This window comes from Urocampus carinirostris, chromosome 8, assembly GCF_059441175.1.
Source record: "Urocampus carinirostris isolate Australia breed hairy pipefish chromosome 8, RoL_Ucar_1.0, whole genome shotgun sequence".
Lineage (NCBI taxonomy): Eukaryota > Metazoa > Chordata > Actinopteri > Syngnathiformes > Syngnathidae > Urocampus > Urocampus carinirostris.
Window position 1 is genome coordinate 43,501,213 of NC_142356.1, and position 12,414 is coordinate 43,513,626.

Below are 12,414 nucleotides of genomic sequence, written 5' to 3' on the forward strand. Positions count from 1 at the left end.
TTGTTTTTGTTGAGTTTCTTCCCATGCTTGGTTGAGGCTTTGTTCTGGCAATTGACTAGATCCCTGAGACACTGTTCTTTTGCTGCCAGTCCGGCAATATCATCAGCAAAATGGAGGTTAGTGATGTTGTTTCGTACCTTCAAGATGGTCCAGAGCTTCGTTCATGATCCTCTCCAGGAAGATGTTGAATAAAGTTGGAGAGAAAATGCAGCTTTCTCTCACCGACTAAGGTTTGAAACTACCTCCAATAGTACCAATGGTCAGTATCACACTGTTTGCATTGTCACACAGCTTTTCAATGGTCCGGATTAGTTTCTGGCCCATGTTGTTTTTCCACGTGGTGGCCCACATGGCGGCTTGTCATACTGTGTCAAACGCCTTTTTGAAATCCCTGAAGATGTGATAGAAGTTTCTCTGGTGTTGTTAAAACTTTTCACATGGGATGCGCAAATCAAAAATCTGTTCGTGGTGCTCCTTCCCCCACTGAAACCTGACAGGTCTATGGCTAGGAGGTTAAAACCTTTAGCATAACTTTATTTACATGGGTGATGAGACTGGTGGTTCTGTAGTTAGGGTATACCCTACAAAAAAACTGACGTGGAAAGGGATGGGTGTCACCAGGCTTGTCTTGCCCAAGATACACTTAATGATGGACAACAACAATAAAATTTGCTTTAGTAATTTTGAGTACTTTCTTTTTTGCTAATAAGTTTGTTTCACAGACCCCTTAACCACCTGTGTTATAGGGCACCACTTCCTGTTGTGTGTCTTGGGCAAGTATAGCCTGGGTGGTGCCCATCCCTCTCCAGACTATTTTTTGAGAAGGGGGTTGGATTGTTGGTGATAAGCGTGCAGTTCTCCCAGTGCCTGCAGGGGTGTCCTCCGGGCACTCCGGTTTCCTCACATTTTTCCCAAAAATGCTTGGCCGGTCCAAATTGTCCCTAGGTTTGAGTGAGCGAGTGAGTTGTCCATCTCTGTGTGCCCTGCAACCGGCTGGCAACCAGTTCAGGGTGTCCCCTGCCTACTGCCCGAAGATAGCTGGGATGGGCTCCAACATCCCCTGCGACCCTAGTGATGATAATCGGCGCACAAAATGGATTGATGGATATTTTCCTCGCATAACACAGATAGTTATGGTTTCCATGGTTACCAGTAGCAGGAGGAGCTTGCCGATATCACTGAGATAGAACACCTTCATCATCTGCTCGACATTGTTTTTCGGTGTAAAGTGTTATCCCGCTCTACAGAAATAAGCCGAACGTCGGCATTAACGAACAGCGGCATGTAACAATACTCATAATTGATCCTAAATTACTTGGGGTTCAAAAATGTTGTTCTACATTTCACATCGTACAGCAGGCATGTCCAAAGTCCGGCTCAAGGAGGACAGTCACGACCCGTGATCAAATTTTTTCTGTCATAAATTCAATAATATGTGGCCCGCCAGTAAGGTTGACTGCAGTATAAAATGATTTTGGACACAAAAAAGAAAATTACAATTTCACCAGATGATGGCCCTTTGGTAGCCCTTTGGCCAACTTCCCTTGGCTTTTTGTGAGAATTTTAGCCCAGCCCATATTCGACATGGCGACTTTCATTAAAACATATATATATATATAATTTCAAGAGGCACTACCAAACAAAACATGCTGACGACAAAAAGGTAACTGGAGACAAAGGCTGTGAAAAGGTGAAGCAACTAGAAGCTGTTTTAACGGCACAGCAACAATTTTTCACAGGACCCTGCGAGTTGAATGAAAATGCTACAAAGGCGAGCACTGCAAGCCTACACAGAGGGTGAATTTATTAAAGACTGTTCAAAGAATGTCAGGCTGAATTGTCGGCCCTCACACATTTTCAGCTTGCCAAATCTGGCCAGCCTTCTCAAAATTTTGGACAGCCCTGTCGTACATTGTTCATTTAGAGTCATGAACCAATGAAATCCCCAACGATCCTCAAACCTTAATCTTCCTCTGCCCGCAGGTGATTTATTCCCTGAACATGAAGAACGAGGAGCAGGAGGCGTCCCTCTTGGCCTTGAACCACGCCCATGACAAGGAGCTGCAGCGAATCCTGATGGAGACGTCTCAGGAGGGGGAGGGGGCAGTGCTGAGGACACGCCTCCTCCAGCTGCAGGAGTCCTTGGATGAGCAACAGAGAGTGGGGGCTCAGGTACAAGCCTTAGAGCGCACGTCCTTGACCGCGTGACCCCCCCATCCACTTCGCTGCATAATAACAAGCCCGCCTCCTCCAAGGCTGAGCTGTTTTAGTGTAAAATTAATGCGCCTCTTTCAAAGCTGCAAATCAAACTCCAGTGTAATCAAAGCCGCGCAAACGGCGGGCTACTTTGCCCCTTCGTCATGTGTAATTTGCATAATGCACTTTAGTAAAACATACATGTGAATCCTATATGAGTCCAGTACTCTAGCGTGAGCTTTAGGTTTAAAACCCATTCTGTTATAGTGATCAATGACTTGAAATTTTATGTTGTGTTTTCAAGGTCCGGTAAATGCTTGAATATTGGGAAGTGCTTGAAAATGTTTGAATTGTTGCCATTGCCATGTTTTTTGGCAGTTTGTCTCTATAAACAACTCATTAAATTAAGAAAATTAAAAAGACGTGTGTGAAAATGATGCTGACATGCCTGCTCTGGTGGCTTGTTACAATAGCTTTGATATGTGAAGCGTCACTGCCCCTATTGGTCGCACCCAAGAAGATAGCTATATTTAGAAAACATTCTTTTTTGGCTCAGTTCACTGTCGGCTCCCAAACGGCTCCTCGGATTTTACGTTTATTTTAATGATATATTATCGATAATATCAATAATAATAATAGTCTGTGGTTTGCAATAATCTGTGGTCTGTGCAGCCCTTTAGGACTGTGTGATTAAGGGCTGTAGAAATAAACATGACTTGACTTAATAAAATATTATGCACAAAATTGTTTTGTAATAACTAATTTCACATGTTTTGCAGTGGATGCCAGAAAAACACATGAAATATAAATTGAAATATTATAACAGATCACCCCCCAAAATAACATTTGAGTTTACTGAACATATTTAAAGTCAAAGAGCAACCAAAATCCCTGAAAAAGTGAAACAATAAAATGAAAAATATAAATATTTACTCTTCAGTGCTATAAATAAAAGATTAAATGCAAACAATTAAATATTTACAATTAAATCTTACCCAATTTAGAACCAAATTCACTGAAAAAATTAAATGAAAATAAGTAAAACACAAAGCAGAAGAACAGCAAGATTGAATGCACTCTTCTTCCGAAAAATTAATATTATTGAAATTGTCTATATTTGTCTCATATATCTGCTTTTTATGCATACAGTCATTTCTTTCTTTTTTTGTATTCCGTATTCAACTCAAATTTTACCCAATACCTATAGAGTCCTTTCCATGTTTGTAGACAAGCGTGATATATTGAAGCCCAACATGCATTGTTGAAGCAGAATGGCAGAATTATTGCTGTTGTTTTCTGTGTTATTGTTGTCTTTCATTTGTTCTGAATATGCATCACAAGCAGTGCATAGCTTCCTGATTATTGTCAACAAATTTCGGGAAATGAAAACATGTAAAAATGGAAAAAAGAAAAATGAGGAAGCTACATAAACCACAAAAATTGAGTAATTGTCACGATTACCCATTGCCCTCACCTTTGCCTGCTCGTTTGGCGCCAGCTGCTGCCCTCTGCCAGATTGGCTTCCCTCCTATTTAGACTCAGTGCTCTCATTCACTCCTGGTCAGTCCGTCAATGAACCTCTGCACTTGCAAGGCAAGCATCCTGTCCTGTCCGGTATCTTGCTTGTGTATCCGGTATCGATCCTGTCTGTCCCGTCCTGTCCGTTATCCTGCACGTGTATCCAGTATCCTGTATCGATCCCGTCTGTCCCGTCCTCACCTGTATCCTGCTCGTGAATCCTGTATCCGTATCAATCCCCTCTGTCCCGTCCTGTCAGGTATCCTGCTTGTGTATCTGGTATCGATCCCGTCTGTCCCGTCGTATTCGGTATCCTACTCGTCTGCCCTTGGCATCCTGTTTTCCCGCGCCTGACTGCCCCGCTTCCGTAAATAAAGGTTGGTGTGTAAACGTTACGCGTTTGGGTCTACCGTCTGTTCGGGTTCTGACAGTACAGACTGACCAGAAATGGACTCAGCGAACGCTCACACAAGCGCGGATTGGGGCCAGCTGCTGCTTGTTGCCTCATGGCTCCCCTCCTATTTAAACTCAGTGCTCTCATTCACTCCTTGTCAGTTCATCAACGAACCTCTGCACTTGCAAGGCAACCATTTTGACTCCCATCCTGTATCCTGCTCGTGTATCCAGTATCCGGTATCGATCCCGTCTGTCCTGTATCTTGCTTGTGCATCCAGTATCCGGTATCGATCCCACCTTTCCCGTCCTCCCCTGTATCCTGCATCCGGTATCGATCCTGTCTGTCCCGTCCTGTCCGGTATCCGGTATGGGATCCTGTCTGTCCCGTCCTGTCCGCTATCCTGCTCCTTTATCCTGTATCCGGTATTAATCCCGTCTGTCCGTCCTGTCCGGTATCCTGTTCGTGTATCCGGTATCTATTCCGTCTGTCCAATCCTGTCCGGTATCTTGCTCATGCACCCGGTATCCAGTATCTATCCCGTCTGTCCCGTCTTGTCCGGTATCTTGCTCATGCATCCGGTATCCGGTATCGATGTCGTCTTTCCCATCCTGTCTGGTATCTTGCTCGTGTAACCAGTATCTTGTATCGATCCCACCTGTTCCGTCCTGTCTGGTATCTTGCTCGTGTATCCAGTATCGATCCAGTCTGTCCCGTCATGTCCAGTATCTTGCTTGTGTATCTGATATCGATCCCATCTGTCCCATCCTGTCCTGTATCCTGCTCGTGTATTCGGTATCGACCCTGTCTGTTCCGTCCTTTCCGGTATCTTTCTCGTGCATCCGGTATTCAGTATCGATCCCGTCTGTCCCCTCCTGTCCGGTATCCTGCTCGTCTGCCCCTGGCTTCCTGTTTTCCCGCGCCTGACTTCTCTGCCCCGCTTCTTCTGCCCAGCGATCGCCAAATCGCTGGCGTTTGTGTTCCCGCGAACGACTGTCGATTGATTGATTGATTGATTATTGCTCCAGCGAAGGTCGGGGGGTCCCGTCCCTGTGCGTTGAGCCGACCAGATGAACCAGGTTTTTCCAATGCTGGCGGTCTTGTGCCAGCTGTTCTGCATCCTCTACAGCAACTCCGTGTTGTTGGAGGTCGCCCGCAATGACGTCGAGCCATCGAGTGCGGGGTTTCCCTCGTGGTCGTCTCCAGCCTGCTGCCTTTCGGTCAAACTGGAGAATGGCTCGTGTCGGATGGTCTGGTGGTAGACGAAGGACATGGCCAAACCAGCGGGTGCGGCGTTGTGAGACCAAGGAAGATGCTCGGGGCTGGCACGTGCGGGCTCTGAGCTCTTTATTGGAGACTCGCTGGGGCCACCTGATGTTCTCGATGGTTCTGAGAGCCCTGCTATCAAAACCGTCGATTCTTGTGGCCAGGGTGTCGTTCAGGGGCCATGTTTCTGAGCCATAAAGCAGGATAGAGGGTACGGCGAGGTTGTAAATGCGGAGCTTCGTCTTGCGTGCGATGGTCTGGTGCCGCCAGAGTGGTTTCCAGAGAGACTGCAGAGCAGATGCTGCCAGGGCTCTTCTGCGGAGAATCTCTGGTTTTAGGTCCCCATTGTGTGTCACCATGGACCCCAGATACACAAAGCTCTTGACAGGCTCTACGATGTCGCTACCAATTTGGATGGGAGGTGGATCTGGTCCATCACCAACATACATGAACTTGGTTTTCGTCCAACTCACTTGGAGGCCAAGCCGCGCTGCCTCTTCGCTGTAAATGCCCAGAGCGTCTCTCAGCTGGCTGTAGGAAGTGCTGAGCATGATGGTGTCGTCAGCATACTCCAGGTCAGTCAGGTGGTAGGTGCCGAAAGACACTCCGGGGATGCGCTCACTAACCCTGAACATCAGATGGTCGATGATGCAATTAAAAAGGTCGGGAGCAGCCACGCAGCCTTGACGAACGCCGCTGGAGATAGTAAACCAGTCGGAGTCAATGCCGTTGATACGGACACAGCTCTCTGCGTTGCTGTAGAGTAGCTTGAACAGGGCTATGATCTTGGGTGGTGCTCCGAGAGCTTGGAGGATGTTCCACAATGAAGAGTGGCAGACGGTGTCAAAGGCGGCCTTCAGATCAATGAATCCGATATATAGTTGGCGATCTTTACGGAATTCACGGGTCTTCTCTATCAGCAAACGGACGGCAGAGATGTGGTCCGTTGTGGAGCGGTTGGGCATAAAGCCAGCCTGCTGGGGACGGCGGCAGCTTCTGATTGCTGGAAGGGCACGGCTGAGCAAGATCCTGGTAAAGACCTTGCCCGGGATGGAGAGTAAGGTTATACCTCTGTGATTTCCACAGACAAGCCTGTCACCCTTGCATTTCCAGAAGGGCATGATGACTCCTCTGGTCCAGTCGGTGGGCAGCTGCTCCGATTCCCACACCTGGTTGAATAGGCAGGTTAGCCACTCCACCATGCCATCACCGCCGGCCTTGAGCATCTCGCCGGTAATGGCACAGATGCCGGGGGCTTTCTTGGTGTTCAGCTTCTTCAGAGCAGCTCTCACTTCCTCGGGTGTTACAGGGTCTGTGCAGCAGGCGTCGCTAGGAGGTGCTGTGTTTGCAGCCACTAGGGGGGTGGGATCAACCGGGATGGTGCTGTGCTGCAAGAGGAGGCTAAAGTGCTCCTTCCAGCGCGCGAGCCAGGGCATCGAGAGTACGGCGGATGGAGCAACTGAAGTCTCTGGCGATGTTGGGGTCGCTGAGTCGGGAGGAGTCGGGGCGAGGCAGAGTCTTGTGCTGGTTGGCTCGGAGCTTTAGCTTGAGCTGGGCCACCAGCAGACGATGGTCTGTGTTGCCAAGCTGTGCTCCTCTGAACACCCGGCAGTTGGTTACAAACGACTTCCAGCGTCGTGATATCAGGATGTGGTCCAATGCCTTCCTGGTTCTGCCATCTGGGCTGTACCACGTCCAGTGGTGGATGCATTTCCGGGGAAACCAGGTGTCAGCAACACAAAGGTTGTTTTGGTGGCAGAGGAGGAGGAGGCGGTTGCCATTGTCGTTTGTTGTGCTGTCAACGAAGGTGGTGCCGACAGGTGAGCCGGGGGACCGATCATTGCTGGATAGAGTGGCGTTGGCATCGGTGAGGATGATGGTGACGTCGTGTGGTGGGGCTTGGTCGACAGCCTGGTGGAGTTGGTCAAAGAACGCGTCCTTCGCATCCTCATCAGCGACATCGGTGGGGGCGTAGGCGACGATCACTGTCATCTTGCCGTGATGGTGGAGGAAGCGAGCAGACAGTAGTCTGTCGCTTATTGGTGTCCAGCTGATGAGGGACCTCCGGAGGGCTTTTGGAATGGCGAGAGCCACACCGTAAAGGCCGGTCCGACTCTCGGGGCCACTCCAGATGTAGCAATGGTTGCCAGCTGTTGTTTCACCATTGCCTTGCCATCGTACTTCACAGAGCCCTGCCAGGGTGATGTTATAGCGACAGAGCTCTCGGGACAGCAGGGTGGCAGCTCCGGGGCGAAGGAGTGTCTGGACATTCCAGGTGGCGACACGGGTCTTACGACGAAGGTCGATCCGTACTCGTTGGTCGGGGGCAGGCTGGGGTCCGTTACCGTGTTGGTCAGTCCGGCTTCTTTCTCTGGAATGACTGTCCCACTTTCGTAAATAAAGCTTGGTGTGAAAACGTTACGCGTTTGGGTCTACCGTCTGTCAGAACCTGGACAGATACAGGACCCAATTGCGTGATGTTCTCACACCAGCCTTTATTTAACGGGAAATGGGGAGTCATGCACGTTTGGTAGCCGGTCTGGCGTGGAAAGACCGGAAGCCAGAGACCGACGAGACAGATTCCAATTGCCCGAGTTGATATCGGACACATGGGGTCTTTACTGGACAGGAAGTGACAGACAGGATAGATAATGGATCAGGATATCGAAAATTAACCAGAGAAGCCAGACAGGATTGAAAACTGGAGAAAATAATAAACAGGACAAAAACAGACGGAAACTAAACTGGAACCCGAAATTAAACAGGACAACAATAAACGGGAACAATACCGGACTGGAGATATCACAGGAAAACAGGACCGAGGCAGAACCCACGTCTTGTGGGGCAGAAGTTCTTTGACTGGCTGACCCTGAAGCAAGAGATCGCTGAGCTTTATATACTTAGAAAGTCAATATCACAACGAGCCGCAGCTGGCACCACACGGGCGGGGCCAATTGGGCACCATGGAAACCGTGACACACACGGGCGGGACCAATTGGGCACCACGGCAACAGTGACACACACGGGCGCGGCCATTTGGGTGCCATGGCAACCATGACAGTGGGCTTTTATGGTTCTTTGGGTTAAAAAGTTTTCTGATCGCTCTTTTGGACTATACATTAGTGTAACATTTCCCCATCTTTATCCTCCAGGTGCAGGCCGACTTTGAGTTTTTCCGCATGCAGTCCGAGGAGCGTGAGCGGGAGAACAAAGCTGAACTCCGGCGAGATTTCCAAGAGAGGCTCTTAGGCGCCGAAGAAGACCTCAAAGAAGCCCGCTCACAATTTGACGCTGCCCGGAAGGACAACCAGCACCTAAGCAAACAACTGGAAGAAGCTGAGGAGATGCTCCAAACCTTACGTACAAAACGCCATTTGAGACACCGAGCAAGTCAAGAGAAGAGCGAAGACGAGGTGAAAAGAAAAGAGGAGGAGAAAACCCCAAAACTTTTGGAGGAAATGAGGCTGATGAAGGAGGAGAAGGAGCAATGGGAGGAGGAGGAAAGGAAAGCGGCGGAGGCAGAGACGGAGAAATGGGAGCAGAAGATCCGACGCCTCGAGGAGGAGAAAGAAGAGATGAGGAGGAAGATGGAGGCAGATTGGCGGGAGGAGCAGCGGCGGTGGGAGGAGAAGGAGGAGGAGGAGAAAAAAGGAATCCACAGCGATTTGAGGGAACGCTTGAAGAAGGCTGAGGCCGAAGCTGAAGGCCATCAGGAGCGGCAGGCCGAGAGCACCAAGATCAGTTTAAAACTGCAGGAGCGAATTCAGGTAGTCTTTGGATGGAAAATCTAGTTCTAGGCATCAATGGCACTGAACGTGGTTCAGTTATTCAGTACGTAGTTGTTTTTTGTTATTGTTGACATAAACAGGCAATTAATACATGTGGTTCTCATATTCGTTCAAAGGCGTAGGCTTTGACAGGATAGAAAATATCATTAACACTTGGGTAATACTTTTTTTAGGTGCCATTTTAGTCCCAGTAATATAAAATTGTATATTTTGCGTAAAAATAGGCTTTTACTCATTTTCAAACTATTTTCCTGTATGCTTAACTGACCTCTACCATCAGACAAACCAGTATGGATTCTTGTTTAATTGTGTTCTGTTACAAATACAAGAGAGCAAAATGAAATAAATTCATGGGTTTTTATCATTTCTTTACTACCTTAATGATAAAATTTCTCACCTACAGTCAATTTCAGTTATTAAAGCATTTTTTCATATTTAAAATATCTAAAATATGTTGTGTCCCAGTGTGACCAGTAGGGTGGACCAGCAGCACCACTCTTGTTGTCTCTCCGATGCCCCCCAGTCTTCCAGGGAAATGGATAATAATTAAAAGATTTGAAAGAGAGCACTAAGCCATATAATTTCTTCCTTATTATGCGAATGTTTCACAAAAGACAGTAGAAAAGGGTCTCAATCATTGTAGACTGAGTCATATTCACTTCTTCAGGGTGTCCAAAGACAATAATAACCTTGTCATGTTGGCGATCTATGAGGAAGTCGTCACTTTGTTCTAACTTTCTATAGAAATTAATTAAAATTTGTCAACTCCTACGGACTCTTACTCCAAATGTAATCCAGAGTATGTACACCTTATTGTTTTCCCTTCTAACAGACCTTAATGAGTTTTAGATATGTCGCCTCACTCTTATTTCTTGGCGCATTTTCTTTAGGCTGTCTTTGCAGATAACTTCATAAGGTTATATCCTATGACAGAACAGAACCATTTTTTTAAGGCGCGTCCAGGTTTCTATTTCATGGTAATATACCAAATTAATGTGTCAGGGAGGAGCTAGATATCATGCTGTGTTATAACCGACGCAACAGCAGCGTAAACTTAAATTTAATAAAAAATAAAACACTGTAGAACAAATAACTTTGTTCCGGTTCCCATCAATCATCTTCACGTTGAGTTCAATGTGTGGGCAACAGCATGCTTTTGTCCACTTCAAATACTTCTCCAAATTAGTTTTTGGCGGGGAAAAGGCCCGAATTTCACCCCTACCAATCGTTCGGATACCTCTGATCAACCTCACAAGTGCCCCAAAAACATCGTTGAACCAGTTTTAATCCAAAACAAATGTTTCAGGTTACAAAGCTACTCCTAATGTACAAGCATGTGGATCACATGTGATACAAAAACAGACGACCTAAATCGGCAGCAACCGGCTGTCACCATACTCACATTCTGATTGGCTGAGAACAAGCACTGTTGCATCTACTAATACACATAGCACCGGCTGATAATCAACATTTTGTTGCGCTCTTTTAAGCTAGCAGTCACTGTGCTTCCTAGTTTTTTTTTTTTGGTAAACACATTGACTTGTGCGCCCGCCCCGCTGTTTGATTGACAGCATACACCAGTGTATCACAATTTCACACAGAGTCAAACCCACCCAAGACACCGCGGCCTCCCTAATCTGTCCCCGCTGTCTGCACGATACAACGATATCAATAACAATAAAGACAAATCAATTCTATTCAAAATTTGCAATAGAACCAGCGATAACCGAAGCGCCAAGTCACATTTACTCCCTTGCATTTACTTGAGTAGATTTTGGGACATATTGTATTTCTAGACGTATTTTGAAATCACTATACATTTTCATTTTACGTAAGTAGATTTTTGAAGAGGTTACTCTTATTCTACCACATTAGGCTATATTGAAGCTGTTACTTACTGTAAATCCCCTCCACATTAGGTACATTATTTTCTTATTTTGTTTCTTTTATTTAGATTTGACCCGGCACTTGTGAGCAGGGTTAGGAGAGCTTTTTTTTTATTTTAACTGTATTACCAGACAGTTGCTCGTTAAGAATGTTTTTGTTTCAAATCTATTTATATATTCAGTCATTTATTCATTTAAATACATAAACCATTTGAATATAGATATAAAATACAAAAATATACAAAACAAAGGGCCTATAACACGTCACAAAAGCAAAAGGATGTAACGTCATTGCCAGAAAGTTTGTATTTCAATAAAATATGAAAGCCACAAGTGATGCAATGCCTTTTATACAATGTGATATTAAAAATTTCCAAATAAAGGTCTTTTACCTTACTTCTCTGAATAAAAACACTCAATGAGAGACAAGAGGCATTAATTTAAGCTCATGAAGAGCTGCAATCGGTTCAAGGCCCGATTCTCATCTGACCAAAAATCCAACAATGCCCTTTTTTATGACAGGTGCAGCCCGACTTACGAAAGAGTTAGGGTCCGGGCGATCATTCATAAGTTGAATTTGTTAGTAAGTTGCTTCAGTGCTATATTTTGTACGTTTAAGGTTTATATAAGTATTTTTAAGGCTTGTATAAGCAACCTGTATTGTTTTGTACTAAAAAATAAACATTTCATTAAATATTCCAGATAAAGATAAATCAAGTTCAGTTTTACTTACTTTTGGAAAAGGTCCTCCTCCGTGGTAAAAAGTGGCAAAAAAAAGCGTCTCAACCGCATCAAGCTTTCTTATTCCACTGTCATTTCAAAAGAAACAAATCCCTTCTTCTTTACACTTCACACCACTAATGTCAAACAGGCGGCCCGCGGGCCGGATCAGGCCTTCTAAGGGATTGAATCCGGCCCGCGAAACAACGCTGAGGGAAGCGCAAGAGAAAAACGAGCTGCAAGTTGAAATATGTCCACTTGACATTGCCAAAGCGAGGTGTCTCTCACAAAGATGCTGTAGTTGTATTTCTTTTTCTCTCTCTCTCCCTCCCTTTTTCTCTTTTTTCTGTCCTTGTTACTCTTTGTCTTTCTCTGTGTCATATTTCCGTCTTTTGCTCTCTCTTCCTTTTTACCCTTTTCTCTCTCTTTCTCTCTCTTGCATTCCCCTTCTCTCTTTCTACCCTTCTCTCTTTCTCTCCTTTTAGGATTTCTTTCTTTTCTCTTTCTTTCCCACTCTATCACCTTTCTCTCTTTTTATCCCATTTACTTCTCATGTTCTCTCTCTCTCTCTTTTCTCTCTCTTTCTCCCTCTCTCTCTTTTCTTGTCCCACACTCTCTCTTTTTGTCTTTCTCTTATTTCTTTCTC

At 45.9% G+C, this 12,414-nt stretch overlaps 1 protein-coding gene across 4 annotated transcripts in view; it reads left to right on the forward strand.

Annotated features, from left to right (window-relative positions):
- fam184b (family with sequence similarity 184 member B) overlaps window positions 1-12,414 on the forward strand; it is a 184,294-nt gene that overhangs the window by 16,602 nt on the left and 155,278 nt on the right. For all 4 annotated transcript variants that reach the window (XR_015851174.1, XR_015851175.1, XM_088342823.1 and 1 more), the window contains exons 2-3: window positions 1,984-2,172; window positions 8,527-9,141. Coding sequence is in view for 2 of the 4 variants with exons in the window: in XM_088342823.1 (XP_088198949.1) it covers window positions 1,984-2,172; window positions 8,527-9,141 (804 nt within the window). In the remaining 2 variants the exon portion in view is untranslated. The remainder of the gene's footprint in view (window positions 1-1,983; window positions 2,173-8,526; window positions 9,142-12,414) is intronic.